At 37.9% G+C, this 15,420-nt stretch overlaps 2 protein-coding genes across 22 annotated transcripts in view; one reads left to right on the top strand and one right to left on the bottom strand.

Moving 5' to 3' along the window:
* Window positions 1–4,179: 4,179 nt before the first annotated feature.
* Window positions 4,180–7,650, bottom strand: LOC141755784 (toll-like receptor 5). The gene is made up of 2 exons (XM_074614987.1): window positions 7,495–7,650; window positions 4,180–6,271 (listed from the first exon to the last, which is right to left on the bottom strand). Exons 1-2 carry the CDS (start codon window positions 7,534–7,536, stop codon window positions 4,388–4,390), a joined length of 1,926 nt encoding a protein of 641 aa, XP_074471088.1. The 5' UTR covers window positions 7,537–7,650; the 3' UTR covers window positions 4,180–4,387.
* A 3,245-nt stretch (window positions 7,651–10,895) lies between these two features.
* Window positions 10,896–15,420, top strand: part of dtnba (dystrobrevin, beta a) — a 46,783-nt gene continuing 42,258 nt past the window's right edge. For 9 of the 21 annotated variants that reach the window (XR_012591333.1, XR_012591331.1, XR_012591332.1 and 6 more), the window contains exon 1: window positions 10,899–11,269. The gene's annotated coding sequence lies outside the window, so the exon portion shown is untranslated. Of the gene's footprint in view, window positions 11,270–15,420 lie in introns of all 21 variants that reach the window. The other 12 variants (XM_074615001.1, XM_074614999.1, XM_074615002.1 and 9 more) reach the window with 4 other exon arrangements.

Below are 15,420 nucleotides of genomic sequence, written 5' to 3'. Positions count from 1 at the left end.
TGAAGTTGAAGTGTTGTTTAGACAGCAGTCTGACAGTTTAGTGTCACGGGGCTCTTCACCTGCTGGAGGTTAAGAGCATCAGACAGCAGGGGGGTCAGGCCGACTAATTATCACTGTATTATTGATGCCTCAGATCCAGTTGCAGCTGAACCCCCTGATAGAGCCCAGAGCGGTCCTTTATATCAACATTTATTTCCAACCTGCTGCAGATCTGGTTAGTTTTCATTACAATACTTGATACATGATGTTGACCAAACATGGAACCACACCATTGATTAGAGCTGATAAAGTGTCAGAAATGTGCTTGTGGAAATTCACAAAACGTCTCTGAGATGTCAGTGCCAAAGCATTTTAAAGTTATGTGACATTTACTGCAACTTGCTCGTTCTAGTGCTGAAAATATAAACAAATTTACTAACAATTATTTGATCTAAAAATGAAAAATTGTAAAAATGCCTATCACAAGTTCCCAGAGCACAACGTGATGTCTTAAAATTGCTTGTTTTGTTCGACCAACAGTCCAAAACCCAAAGATTTTGATATAAAACTGAGAAAATCAGCAAATCCTCGTATTTGAGAAGCTAGAGACAGATTTTTTTTTAACATTTTGACCTAAAAAATTGCTTCAGAAAAGGCTCTATTTACACTCGTTCTCAGCTAATATAACAATCAGTAATATAAACAAAATGAGACAAAAAGGATCAAAATGGCGAAAAAGTACTTTCTATGGTACAAATTTTAGTCAGAAGCTGTTTTCTGTGTTAACCTACTTCCTTCTCTGTCTCAACCATTTACAGATGCACACTGAGGGTTTTATGTGTTTAGTCATCGGCTTCTGGGTACATAATTGACCCAGTTTGTTGTTTTGAAAAAAAAAAAAAAAAATGAAATGTGACTTTAAATGTGTCTAGTGGAGGTTGAAATACATGCAACTGAAGATTCATCGCCAATGGAAGAGATGTACGTTTATCTGGAAATGTTTTAAGCATTATAAGGCCACATTTCAGGGTGATTTTCATCAGGTAAACGTATTAAAATATTGATAATCAAGCAAAAAATTTTGAAACATTGGCGTCTGCAGCACTGAAAACGGGGGATACATTGGTTCATTCGCAGCATCTGCCTCAAAATATCCATGAATTATGATCTAAATTTTAGGGAAGATACGATGATTTGTTCAAATAATTTAGAAAACAAACATCTGTTTTCCACTCTATGTTGCCTCTAAATGTTGCTAATTTATAAACATTTTGTCTTATTAGTCAGTAAAATCATTCATGTACATTTCTCGTCTGTGTCAGGGCTGTAAAATATTGTATAAATGAGAGTTTGAGGGCTGTGGGGGAGGAAGAGGAGGAGGAAATGGAGGTAGGATGCCGATGGAAGACGAAGGGGGGAGGGACGGATGGATGGATGCAGGGATCCAAAGACAATCAGGAAGTGACTGTGGAGGAGGTGGATACTGAGCCTGTTTCCATGGTAACCTGCCGGTAACCTGCAATGGGTGTTGGGATGAGAGATGGAGGGGATGGAGAGGGGGGTGTATCAATATGTATGTATGTAACATGGTGGGCCGGTCGAGCTGAGCTCATGTCTGGCTGGAAAAAAAATCAAATAAAGACGCTGTCACAGGCGCCTGCTGGTCCATCTATCATGTTTAAAAAGCTCTTCAAATCTAATCAATAGATAAAGATTTGTTTCAGGTTATTATGTGTGTGTGAGAGATATATTTCCCTCAAGAGCAGTAATATTTAATTTTGTTTTATTAGGATCCTCGTTGGAGTAGAAGCTGTTCTTCCTGCGGTCCACATTACATGCAACATTTATAATACAATACAAAATCACAGTATAACCACCAGCTAACAGCCACACACAATCAATACATGCTGCAAAACATATTAACAATAAGTAGGAAGTTATGGGTTATTAATCACGTACTGTTACGACATTGTGGGAAACCTACATGCACAAAGAAATCTGCATTATTACAATAATTCAATGGAATAACCATAACTTTCTGATCCCAAAACAACCATAATTTAAGATTATTCCTTATTAAGGCTCTATATCTATATAGTACAATATAAAGGTAAATCAAAAGACAAAATGACCTATGGAGTATAGTACATAGTAGTAGTACATAGTACTGCAACTAATGATTGATCTCATTTGCTAGCAGGGGACATATCTTGTATTTTAGGTTTCTACTACAACATGTTTACATGCTTTAATGTGCTCCGGTCATGTGACCGGAATTTGGCGTTCCTTCACCAGATTTCACAAACTTTCTCATTTTACAGCTAAACCGTGCACTACAAGATGATTCTGAAAACATTTGAGGCGAGAAATAGGCATTAAGGTAATATAATATTGATTCATATTTGATCAGCGCCGCCTAGTTTGACCGTTTGGTCGGAGTTTGCGAGTGATTGACAGCTAGCTCTCATAGACAGCGAACCTCAGATCAGCTCTTATTGCTTGTTTTCCTCCGGTCTTTGAAATCTTGCAGATGCCGTTAGGAGCACCGGAGGACACAGAGGCACATGATTTTTTTTCAGGTTACCTGTTTCATGTACTGCTGTCACGATATAGCGACCGTTTTATAAAAATAACTTTTTTTTAATCATATTTGCTCCAATCTCGCGTACTTCAGCTTTAATGCCATTATAAGTAGGCTACATTTGATGTGACTTTAGCATATTTAAACATGTTCTGATGGTTTGTTTGGAGGAAAATGAAACAATGGTAGTAAAACATTGTTGTAGTTTATATGTTGTTTTCAGTCTGTTCATTCTCAGCGTCCCCTGGTTGGATGTGTTGAGGCAAGGGGTGCAAAATAATTAAATTTAAATATACTACAAGTCAGTCAGGCAGTCAGTTACTGTAGTATTCAGACATTTGACCAGTTAGTCTGACACACACTCACAGTGTGTATCAGTAACAGATGAGTAATCTTACAGATTTTGGACACACACACTCACAAGTCTGTGATTTAACGAGCGTTCACACACACACACACACACACACACACACACACACACACACACACACACACACACACACACACACACACATATCACTTAATCAGGTCTGGTGATGATTCATAGGTGACACAGACACACACACACACACACACACACACACACACACACACACACACACACACACACACACACACACACACACACACACACACACACATGTCTATAAATTCACTCATGCAGTCTGACTCTTATCAGCAGCTGACTTCCAGGCGTAACAGAGGTCTCTCCTTCTTCTTCTTCACCCCCTCCGCCTGTCGACGTTTAATATTTCATGAGCAGAGAGCAGCTTTATTAGGACACATTTTTAATTCACTCCAAGTTAACATCACTTGATAAACAACATTAAACATAGAATAAGATCTATTAATAGAATATAATGGAATTAATTACAATACAGAATCCTGCCTTGGATATTAAAATAAAGAAGATAGTGTGTTGTTATTGTTCCAAAAACACCTCACAATTGAACATTATTGACTTCATTCCCTGTTTACAGTAACTCCCCTCAGCATTGATCAGTCCTATTCATCCAGTTTATAATAGATCATTTTGATGCATCATTGATCCCTGTTTTTCTCTAATTTATCAGAGGTTATGCAACTAAATGCTGCATTGCTGCACATTTATCCTAGCTGGGTAAAGTCTGGTTGGTATTGTTTTAGAGCATTTCATCTGAAGGATTGAGGAGAACAGTCAGTTACTAACTGGGATGATGCTGCCATCTGCTGGAAGAGGAGGGAACATCCTGATGTCTCATTATACAGCCTCTGTTCCAGCTCAAAGCTCATTTTCACCTGTAAATGACAGTAAATCTACTGAGAGTGAAGTATTTGCCAAAATAAAAAAAGTATTTTGAGCTCCAAAGGACTGAAAATATTATCTCAGATAAACTTTGAATTAACTGTTTTACTTCCACTGACACTACAATGGACAGAAAAGAGGATGCACCAATAATCTGCCCATATAAACAAACCCATTTTTGAACACATAACCGACTTTAATGTAACAATTGTCTGTGGTTGTTGTTCGATGAAGTAATACATTTATTTCATTTAATATTCCACTTAATGAAATCATGGAAATTACAAATTTAAAAATACTATTTTATTATATTGTTTGGAAATTAAATACTTGTTTTATTTATTTATTTATTTTTTAATTTTATTATTTACATTTATTTATTTATTTTCTGAGATTACATTATCTGGCATTTATTACAAATTCAGATCATACAGAGAACACATCATGTGATAAACTCAAATCAACATTACATGACACTTGTGGTTAATTCCTTATGATTTTCTAGGTGTCACCCCCAAAAGAACAAACATATTTGGTCACTTTTAGTTGCTGGTTTTCTGCTGTGTGGTCTGAGCAGAGAAATCTAACAGAGGAACATTATAGAAACCAGAAGGAAATTCACATCTGAGCTCCTCTACGGGACTCAGGAAGGTCACGTTGGTCTCGCTCATCCAACTCAGGAAGCTCTTCAGGTTTGAATCGCAGTGAAATCGGTTCATTCTCAGGTCGAGGGAGCTGAGAGAGCGAAAAGCGGCGGGGTCGGGGGACGCTACGAAGTTGTTGGACAGGTTGAGCACTCTGAGACTTCTGGGTAACACGTCAGGCTGGAGGTAGGTCAAGCTGTTGGATGACAGGTCCATCGCCTCTACTGAGGTGAGACCTTTAAAAAGACCCTGAGGAAGAGACTGCAGCGCGTTGAAGCTCAAGTCGACACCAATCACATGTCCGAGATTGTCAAACAGATTCAGACATCTCCCCTGAGACAAGATGGACTGCAGCGAGCTGCTGTGAAGATCCAGAGTTTGAACGTTATTCAAACCAACTCGTCCACTGAGCGTGCACCAACTGATTGTGTTTCCTCCGTAGGCGAGATGGTGGAGGCCTTTCAGTTGAGACAAAAACATGTAAACGTCCCCCAGGTTTGTTAATCTGTTGTCCTGAATGTTCAGATGCTTAACATTACCGGCAAAGCGTGCGAGACTTCTCACAGACGTCAGTTTATTGTCATCCAACAGGAGATAAACTAAACTCGGTAGAGATGCAGGGAAGCCAAGGTCACGCAGAGAGTTTCCTGTTAGATATAACGCTTTTAATTTGGTAAGTCCACTAAATGAGCCGTAACCCAGAGCACCGATGTGATTATAAGACAAATCTAACACTCGCAGGTCCGTCAGGGAATCAAACGTGTAAGAGTGGATTTCCCCCAGCAGGTTGTGTGACACGTTGAGCATTCTTAAATGACCCTGAAGACCTTCGAAGGCGTTCCTGTGGATCTGATTCAGTCTGTTTTGGGAAACGTCAATGATTACGACGTCTTTCAGCGGACTGAAAACCCCCTGTTGCAACGCAAATATCCTGTTCTTAGACAGGTCCAAAGTGTGGACTGAGCTAGCATTAAGGCCTTCAAACGTGCTACGGTCTGGATCAGGGAGGTTATTGAATGAAAAGCCTTTACCCATGTGTCCTGACAGTTTGAGATGCGTTATCTTCGTCCCCTTAATGGCTGTGAAAAAACGCTTAGATGTGCCCACACTGAACCCGTTGTTGGACAGGTCGAGTGACTGAAAGGACATCCCTCTGAAAGGATTCCCACATTTGTGCCAGTCAAAGCGTTCGTTAATCATGGCCTTAAGGTGAACAGAGTCCAAGTTCAGAACCTGGAAGTGCTTCCCCTGAAAACCAACCAGATCAGACTGACATATTTTGTCAATTTGGTTCAACTTAAGATTCAAAACGTTCAAATTAGTCATGTTTGCGAAAAACATCGCAGGCTGGAGTCTCTTTATCTTGTTACCAAAGAGGTCAAGAGTCTCTAAAGAGGTCAGCGGCTCCAGGTAGTCCTCCTTCAGGATGGAGTCTTGAAGCAAACAGTAATCAAGGTGGAGGTTCTGCAAATCGGACAGTCCCGTAAACGCCTGCGGCTCCAGCTGGAGGCCGACGTTGAAGCCGAGCACCAGCCTCCTCAGGCGTCTCTGCCCGCTGAAGGCGTCGTTACGGATCACAAGAGGAACGTACTGTCGCCCGAGGTCCAGCTCCTTCAGCTGCTCCAGCCCCGACAGGGAGGTGGAGTTGATCTCAGCGATGTGGTTCATCTCCAGGTACAGGTGGGTGATGTGGGGGGGCAGAGGAGGAACCTGGCGGAGGTTCTGGGAGCCACAGTTGGCGACAGGGCCCGTAATGAGGCATGATGGGAAACACCCCGGCACCTGAGAGAGGACATTTAAGAAATGTAAGGGGATGATTTTAATTTACAGTAGTGCAATGATCCGTTACCACTCAGTGCTTACATTTAATTACAGATTTTCTTTCAGTTTTGTGTTGTATATTCATCTTTTTTTACTTGATGTAATGTTTGCTCATTTGAAGAACTTTCAAAATAAAAGAATTTTCTGAAATTTCAGAAAGAAAACTCTACTGCACTTCGAATTTCAGTGACTTTCTGAGATAATAAACACCAATATTTGGATTTTGGAGCTGGTAAATATATATACAGACTCATAATCAGACAACAATTATCACCTCACAACAAAGAAATTAACTGCCTTTGACTGATGAATTTATCTTTATTTAATGTATTACACATTATTGTTCTGTAACTGCACTCAACACAACTGAAACCAAGTACTTTTTATGTAACATTTAATTCTACTTATGTCTTTAAATGTTTTCCTGATGCATTTCTAAACCTTTTGTAAAGCACTTTTTATATTCAAATTATTTGTCTTACACAAAGATACAGAAAAACAAATATTTTCATAAAAATAAACAACCAACACAGATACATAACTGTACTTATTTTAATGTCCTTCTATTATGTATTTCTTTTGCACTTTGTCTTGATGCTTTTGATGTTTTACTTAAAGCACTTTGAATTGATTTGTTGCTGAAATGTGCTATATAAATAAACTTGCCTTGCCTTTTCATTCATTGGTAATCCCTAATGTAACATTTCTAAATTGAAAATAATTAAAATAAATTGAAAAGTATTTCATTAAGAAATGTTAAGAGCCCTCACAAAAAATCTGCATGCTTTACACCAAAGACAATTAATGATTCCTCTTCTTGATTATATATCAAGCCCAAATAAAGCACAAAAGCTTTACTAACTTCCTGTTGATATAAGTTGCCTTTTTTAATGGAAGACTTAATCGCTCACTGTTTTATACTTGATATGTTAGTCTTTATCCAAAACAGTGAAAGATTTATCATTATTCTTTCACTTTTTATGTAATTGTGCCCTTTTGTATACAAAAAATAATAAAAATAAAACTGTATTTCCACTGAAAAGACATTTATTTAATTGTAAAGCACTTTAAATTCATGAATAAACTTTCCCTGTCTTATAATTTAAAGCTTAAAGCAAATTTATTTTTACAGAGTTCCAGGATAAACAAATTGTAATTTTAATTTCCATTATATGTTTACTTACCTGAAGGAAAAAACAGATGACGACCACCTGAAGCGTCCACATCTTCCCACTGCTCACCAGAAGAACTCCAACTCTTACTGTAATATTAGATGAGATAATGCTCCAGAGCTCTGCTGCTATGTGAAAATCAGATTCTGTAGAGATTTCAGCTGGCAGCGTTTTTATATCTGAGTGTTTGCGTCACTGAGCATTGATCCTGCAATGTAAACATGACGCTGGACAGGGTTTCCCTCTTTTTTCTTGCCAGATTTACATGAGAAAGGGAAGTCCACTTGTATGTCTGCAGTCCTGTGTTGCTATGTGCTGTAAGTTTTGTTGTTGTGTTTTGAGGTTAAGATGGTACATTGGCTGTTTTGGTTGTGTAAGTTATATCTTGATTTTTGCTTCCAACATTGTAAATGTGGTTGAATAGATGCTTTAAAATGAAATTTATATGGATTTCACTGGAGATGTTTAATGTCCTGTGATGTATCAGAGACTTTTCCTTCCTAAAAATAATAAAGTTGTACAAGAAATACTGAAAAGATGAAATGGTTTGCCATGAAACTGTTCACGTATGTGTACAGTATCAACAGCTCTATCATAAATACCTGCTGCTATTAGCCTTTAAAACACAATTTCTGTCAGTCACAATATTTTGATATAAAAATCTATGAATCTTGTATGTGTTGGAAATATGTTCTTAATTTCTTTGTTGTTGTATGAAATTTTTTTGGGTGTGTGGAGACTCTTTGGGTGATGCTGCTGCACTATAAATATACTGAAGTTGAAGTTGTAATGGATGTCAATTGTTATTCCTTTAATTTGATTTCACTTGAAATAAGTAAATAAGATTGAGAATATATTTATTATACATGAATACATTTGCTGATATTTTAAGGAGCGGTATTTTACTTACTATTTTCTATCTCCTATTTTATTTCTGATTATTGTATTATTCTTTAATATCTTAGATACTTCTCTGACTTTAGGAGGAGCGACTACAGTATACACATTTGTGTCATTTCAGTATAATTGTTATATATAAGATGTACAGCATTTTTAAAATGGTCTTATCTAGACTGGTAATTTGGTCAAGTTAATGCAATAAGTGATGAAATTACCACGTACTGAACATATTTGTACACAGATGGAGTTGATGGGAAACTGTTTTAGTCACAGGATACGTCTGATTTTGCGTAACAATTTCCTCTCGTGCAACCAATGAGGACATTATTTCAATGAGTTGCATATTTTTTTGAGTGAGTTGCACATTTTTCCACAATTTCCTAAAAAGGCTCTTCCCCTTTCAGATATCAAGACGTACCAGGATGTTGAATACTTCTCCCTTTCTGTTGTATTACTCAAAAGCAGTAGATAAGGTATAAGTATATATACTGTATGTCTCACTCATAGACTGTATATAAGAAGTGGACGTAGTCACCGTGACGTCACCCAATTAGTTTGTGGACTGCCGTTTTGAAGCCTTGAGCTCGGCATTTTGACCGTCGCCATCTTGGTATTTGGTTGTCGCCATGTTGGTTGGTCTTTTGCAACCAGAAGAGACCCTGAGAGGGTGGAGCTAAGTACAACCAAATGCGGAATAAGATACATTTTTAAGCGACCAAAAAGGTTATAATTAACTTTCATAAACTGTAAACACACTGAAAGGGTTAAAGTTGTAAGACGAAAAAACGGACAACACCCAGACCAGACAACGCTGTGGTAGCAACCTGTCAATCACAAAGTAGCCACGCCCTGAAGCATACCCTACTTTATGGTCTATTTGACTCTAAATGGGACCATAATTTACTAAATGAACATCATGCTGTATCGAAGAAGACTTGAAACTAGCAATTGAGACCATAAACTCATGTTTACAATGTTTACTAAGGTAATAAATCAAGTGAGAAGTAGGCTCATTTTCTCATAGACTTCTGTACAATCAGACTTCTTTTTGCAACCAGAGGAGTCGCCCCCTGCTGGCTGTTAGAAAGAATGCAAGTTTAAGGCACTTAAACATTGGCCTCACTTTTCAGACCCGGAATTGATCTCCCAATGATGAGTAGTTATGGTCCAAACTTGTCACCTGTTCTGTTTGGGAAACTATCCAGCTAATTCATGTCCAAATTAGTTAGTAATATATAATATAGTCAGTGTTTCATTTTCATTGTAATCTGGCTAAAACACTGCAGAGTACAGCGGTGTGTGTGGTTTAATCACACAGGGCTGGTGAATTTCACAACCTCTGGAGAATGAAGGTTTGTCAAATACAATACAGAGAGACAGAGAGGCAGAGGTCGACTGACATGGTGGCAATACTGTTACAGCTTCTCCCTTTAAGGAATGGAGTATAAGTTTAAGTATAAAATTAAACTAGCATAAAAGTTATATTTTTATTCCGGATGTAACGGTCGTCTATGGTAACGGTTGTTATGACGTTTAAGAGAGAACGTTAACCGTTGGAAGTTATAATGGTTCAACTAACCGAATTAAACGCCATCTTTTTGGCAGTTAGTCACTGTAAAATCTGATTTAAACTGTATTATTACCGTAATATGTTTAGTGATTAATGGATTAATGTTAATTAGCTGTTTTGTGTGTGTCAACTGGCACACACGGCTCACTGTCACCGAAAGTAGCCTATGCATGTAAAGTAGGCCTATGTCAAAACTGTAGGCTAGGCTACAATATCTGAGTAAATGTACCCTAACGTTACTTAGTTAGCCTACTTTTAACCACTGATCTCAATGTAGTAAAATAATTACTTAATTCGGCTATAAAAGTACTTGAGTACCCTAAATGTACTTCGATACTTTCTAATTTAACAAGCTTTAAATGGCAGTTGAACTATCCATTTATCTTTAGACGACTGTTCGGATGTAACGGTCGTCTATGGTAACGGTTGCTATGACGTTTAAGAGAGAACGTTAACCGTTGGAAGTTGTAACGGTTCAATTAAACGCCAATCTTTTTGGCATTAAAACTAAGTTAGTCACTGTAAAATCTGATTTAAACTGTATTATTACCGGAATATGTTTAGTGACTAATGTTAATTAGCTGTTTTTGTGTGTGTCAGTGGCACACAGGGCTCACTGTCACTGAAAGTAGTTTAGTTAGCCTACTTTTAACCACTGCTCTCAATGTAGTAAAATAATTACTTAATTCGGCTATAAAAGTACTTGAGTACCCTAAATGTACTTCGATACTTTCTAATTTAACAAGCTTTAAATGGCAGTTGAACTATCCATTTATCTTTAGACGACTGTTCGGATGTAACGGTCGTCTATGGTAACGGTTGCTATGACGTTTAAGAGAGAACGTTAACCGTTGGAAGTTGTAACGGTTCAATTAAACGCCAATCTTTTTGGCATTAAAACTAAGTTAGTCACTGTAAAATCTGATTTAAACTATTATTACCGGAATATGTTTAGTGACTAATGTTAATTAGCTGTTTTTGTGTGTGTCAGTGGCACACACGGCTCACTGTCACCGGAGAGAGGAGGGGGCAGGACGGACGGACCGACCGAAGAAGAGGAGTGACTTCTTCTTTCAAAAATAGTCCACTTCATCACAACCGGTACCAGAGCAGCGGTAGCGGGTTACGGAGGGTGTTAAACATGGTTTACAACGGGAATAAATAACGGGACCGGGACCGTATATTGTTTAAACAAGAAACGAGGAAGCGGCGAAAAGAGGAAGCGGATATTTGAAGAGAGAAGAAACTTGGTTTTTAAGTCACACGTTTCAGTGTTGATGGTATTTGAACCACGAATACCTGCCGAAAATAGTCCCGGTGAGTAGACCACCGTCTCCAGCAGCCTGTTTAGAGATTAAACATAGTCAGAAAGTAAAGTTTTAAGCTTTTAATTGAGTCTGACTTTTTAATGTTAAAATTTCCAACCGAGGTTTTGTGAGTTCAACAGAAACAAGGTGAACAGGGAGTTAAACTTTTCTCTGCAATATGGCCGCTCAGATGTCACACAGCTTCCCTGAGAGGCAGAGCCGAAAATGAGCTTATACTCAAGTACTTTTCTAAATTTCTTGGCAGCTGAAAGTGTCCAAAAGACACCTTATTTTAACAAAAAGGTGCCTATCTGTCTTGAGCGTTCAAATCAAAACTACTGCTGAGTTATGCGCAGTAGTAGCTGTTCTGTATGGGAGGATCCTTATTCCATTCAAAAATATGGCAATTTTACGTTACCTGGCTTATTGCCAAACATACAGGCTTTATGGAACATATCTTAATACTTTTCTAAAATTGTTGGTGTACAAAGTGAAATTCGGCATATGTTAGTGGCTCTGATGAAGGATTTATGGCATGCATATTAAGTACAATTAACATGCAACAAGCTGGATGGAAACAGATGCAAAGTTAACTAGTAAGAATGTTTTAATAAGAATGCCAATGTTAGGGGTACTAAAATGGTTTAATAAATCAAAATGTGCTTTAATGAATCACCAGCAGTCTAATGAATCATTACATCTGACCTGAGTTATGCGCAGTAGTAGCTGTTATGTATGGGAGGAACCTTATTCCATTCAAAAATCTGGCAATTTTTAAGTTACCTGGCTTATTGCCAAACATACAGGCTTTATGGAACATATCTTAATACTTTTCTAAAATTGTTGGTGTACAAAGTGAAATTCGGCATATGTTAGATAGATAGATAGATAGATAGATAGATAGTAACTTTATTGATCCCGAGTGAAATTCAAGTTTCCAGCATCACAGTTCCATAGTGTAAAACATTTTAGTAAAAAGGCAGTCAGAGAGTTAGTAGTGCAAAGTACAAAAAATATACCAGATATAAAAAATACAAGGAGATGAAGAAAACTGTTAAAAGTGAATATAGTGCAGGGTAACAGCTGTGATACATGACTATTAAAAAAGTGAATATAGTGCAGAAGAGACTGTTAAAAGTGAATATAGTGCAGGGTAATTCCAGTAGCTTAGTCTATGAAAGTGCACTGTGTGCATTATTATCTGTCCTACAGACCGTGGCTCTGATGAAGGATTTATGGCATGCATATTAAGTACAATTAACATGAAGCTGAATGGAAACAGATGCACGTTAACTAGTAAGAATGTTATAATAATAATAGCAATGTTAGGGGTACTAAATCATTTCATCTGATCAGTTTGGGTGAAATGAAATGGTTTAATAAATCATAATATGCTTTAATGAATCACCAGCAGTCTAATGAATCATTATATCTGACCTGTTGGGTCAGCTGAAGTGATTTATCACACCACAACCTGCCAAAGGGTGTTATCGGAGATGGCCTCAGCATTTCTGGGGTCTAGCTGAATATAACAGCCCCATCCCCCCTCTCCTACATCCAAAATGTGTTTTAGAGCATATATAAGTATACAAATAGGGTAAAAAAAAAAAAAGTTATGGTTCTGAATAACATATTTTGCATTTCTGTACTGTAGTTTCTATATACTGATATATTTGTGATACTGATAAGCTAATATTTTCCTCCAATGTTGGTTGGCCTCCAGTTCATAAATAATTTGAAACTCTTTAATTCTTTGCGTTTTCCTCTCTCCCATTGAATATTTGAACCTTAAAGGTTGAGTATTCAAATTATGTTTTTGTTTTGTGACTATAGAGAGGCGAAGTCCCTCCCCTTCTAGTGGACTCCATGGGGCCTTACTTCGGAAAAAATACGAACAGTAGTCAACGGCGAGATACAAATAATTTTTTGATCCTGTTTGAATTGTGCCATGAATGTCACACATATGATGTTTGACAATTTAAAACATAATTTTGCAAGTCAAGAAAGTCTCAGCTTGTCGTTGTATCATTTAGTTTTGTGTGAAACCGCTCAGTGAACTACATCTCTCGTCTCATCAACACTAGCTAGCTAGCTAACTTTACATGTAGTTATGTTCCACGCACAAATAAAATGTTATCTTACCTGATGTGTTTTATCCAGCGACTCCTGGTCATTTTATCAGCCAGAAGTGAAAGAACGAGCGAGACCCATTGCTCATGTGAGTACATCCCAGTATTAAACACATTGTAGCTTCAGCGAGAGAGATGCCACTTACGAGACTTTTGGGTGTGTCGTCTTTCTAATTACGTATTTTCACAGTCTGATACTTCAACAGTTTTGCAACAAACCGCGACTTTCGTGACTTGTAAAATGATCTTTTAAATTGACATACATCATATGTGTGATTCATGGCGCAATTCAAACAGGATCAAAAAAATATTTGTCTCTCGCCGTTGACTACCGTTCATATTTTTTCCAAAGTAAGGTCCCATGGTGGTCCACAGGAAGGGGCGGTACTTCACCTTTCTATAACCCAAACAAACAGATTTCATATTATATTCTGCTTTCTGTATCCCAATTAAAATTCATAATATGGTTATTTTCTCTTTCCGCAACTGTTATTTTAACAGTTAAATAGTACGCAGACCATCAGCCAAGCAGCTCTTTATTTATTTCTTTGTTTTATCAGCAGCTAAAGATAAAAAAGTCAAGTAATTGTCAAGTTCATTAACTAACAGTGCAATTATAGGCTGTGACAGAAAAAAAGTAGTTTAAAAATCCAAACCCTAGATGAAAAATCAGTCCAGTCAGTCAGGTTGGAGACTTTTCCAAACTGTTGCTCCCTGTGGAGGAAACTAAACAGAGAGGGGTGGCAGTAACAGATGGGCTGTGGCCCAAACAGGCCCCCTGAGGGTCTCCACTTTTTCCCTGGTTGATGCTTATTGTGCACTTTTAATTGAGCGGTGGGCGATTTGTTTACATCTTCAACGGGCAAAATGAGACAGCAAAACAAGAATTATCCGTCCCACTTTTCCAGGCACCCACCACCCTGTACATGATAACCAGTATATACTGTAAATATATATCTTATTTTCCCCAAACAAACAAGCTTAGCATTTTATCTAAATGTACCTGAAGATAATACTTTGCGGTTTCTTCACACCAACCTCAACTACATAACATTTTATCTCTGTGTCTCCATATGGAAAGATTTGAGTTGTTTAGTTGATTTAGAATAGTGCTGAACTTTGTTACTGTCTCCATTGTGGGTTGGGAGATAATAGCGGTGGGGGTGAAACCTATGATTAGCACAACAGTCATTCCTATCTAGCCCATGGTTTATATAATTTCTCGAGAGTTAAATTATAGTGAAATTTAAGTATTCCTCATTTTGCATGTAGGAGCAGTTGGATGGACCTCAGAGCTCTCTGCTCGTTTACTGTTTGGTATGTGTGATGCCTCTGATAGCTTGCAAGATGGCAGTAAAAAATGGGCAAAGAAATAGATTAAAGCTGATGGATTAGATCTATGGCTGAGACCGTGATTGAGAAGATTGTTGTGATGAACTTGCAAGTTGGTTGCACATATTGTAGAGTATTTCAGGTATGTCAGGCTGCAAGTTCAATGTCGAATAATCAAACATTTTTACTCTGTTGTGCACTTGAGAACGGTAGGTAGACACAACTTTCACTTCCCACATCTCTCTTTCTTTCTTTGTCTCTTTCACTATCTTGTTTCTCACTCTTTCCTTCCTTCCGGCTTCTCAGTATATCTCTTTGCATTTCTTCTTCATATCTTCTTGTCTCTTTCTGTATGCATTACGGTACGTTCACACCAAGAGCGAAGCCAACTTTTAGCGCGGCGCAATGATATACAAAGTCAATGCAAAGAGGCGAATAGACGCAAATTTGCACTGGTTGATATATTTCAACTCGAGCGAGAAATTAGCTTGACGCTGGGTGGTGAAAGCCTATCAGCGTTGAGATTCTCCTCTTGTCGTCACTGACGTCCTGACCTTGTTGAGTCAGAAATGGAGAAACAAAATATTGTGGCTGTATGTGGGCACCCAGAGCTACGATAGTACATCATATCTGTACAGAGACCGGTCAAAACTCTGTGTATAACTGCATGTGAATAAACCTTAGACGGTCTATGGTATAA

Source organism: Sebastes fasciatus, chromosome 18, assembly GCF_043250625.1.
Source record: "Sebastes fasciatus isolate fSebFas1 chromosome 18, fSebFas1.pri, whole genome shotgun sequence".
NCBI classification, from domain to species: Eukaryota; Metazoa; Chordata; class Actinopteri; order Perciformes; family Sebastidae; genus Sebastes; species Sebastes fasciatus.
Note: the sequence above shows the minus strand (reverse complement) of the source record. Positions and strands in the feature narration are given on the sequence as shown.

What these genes read in the sequence shown, in the direction of transcription:
- LOC141755784 (XM_074614987.1), bottom strand. Translation starts at nt 7,536, where the DNA reads ATGTGGACGCTTCAGGTGGTCGTCATCTGTTTTTTCCTTCAG. An exon ending in TCATCTGTTTTTTCCTTCAG is followed by an intron (nt 6,272 to 7,494) that starts GTAAGTAAACAT and finishes GTCCTCTCTCAG; the next exon opens with GTGCCGGGGTGTTTCCCATC.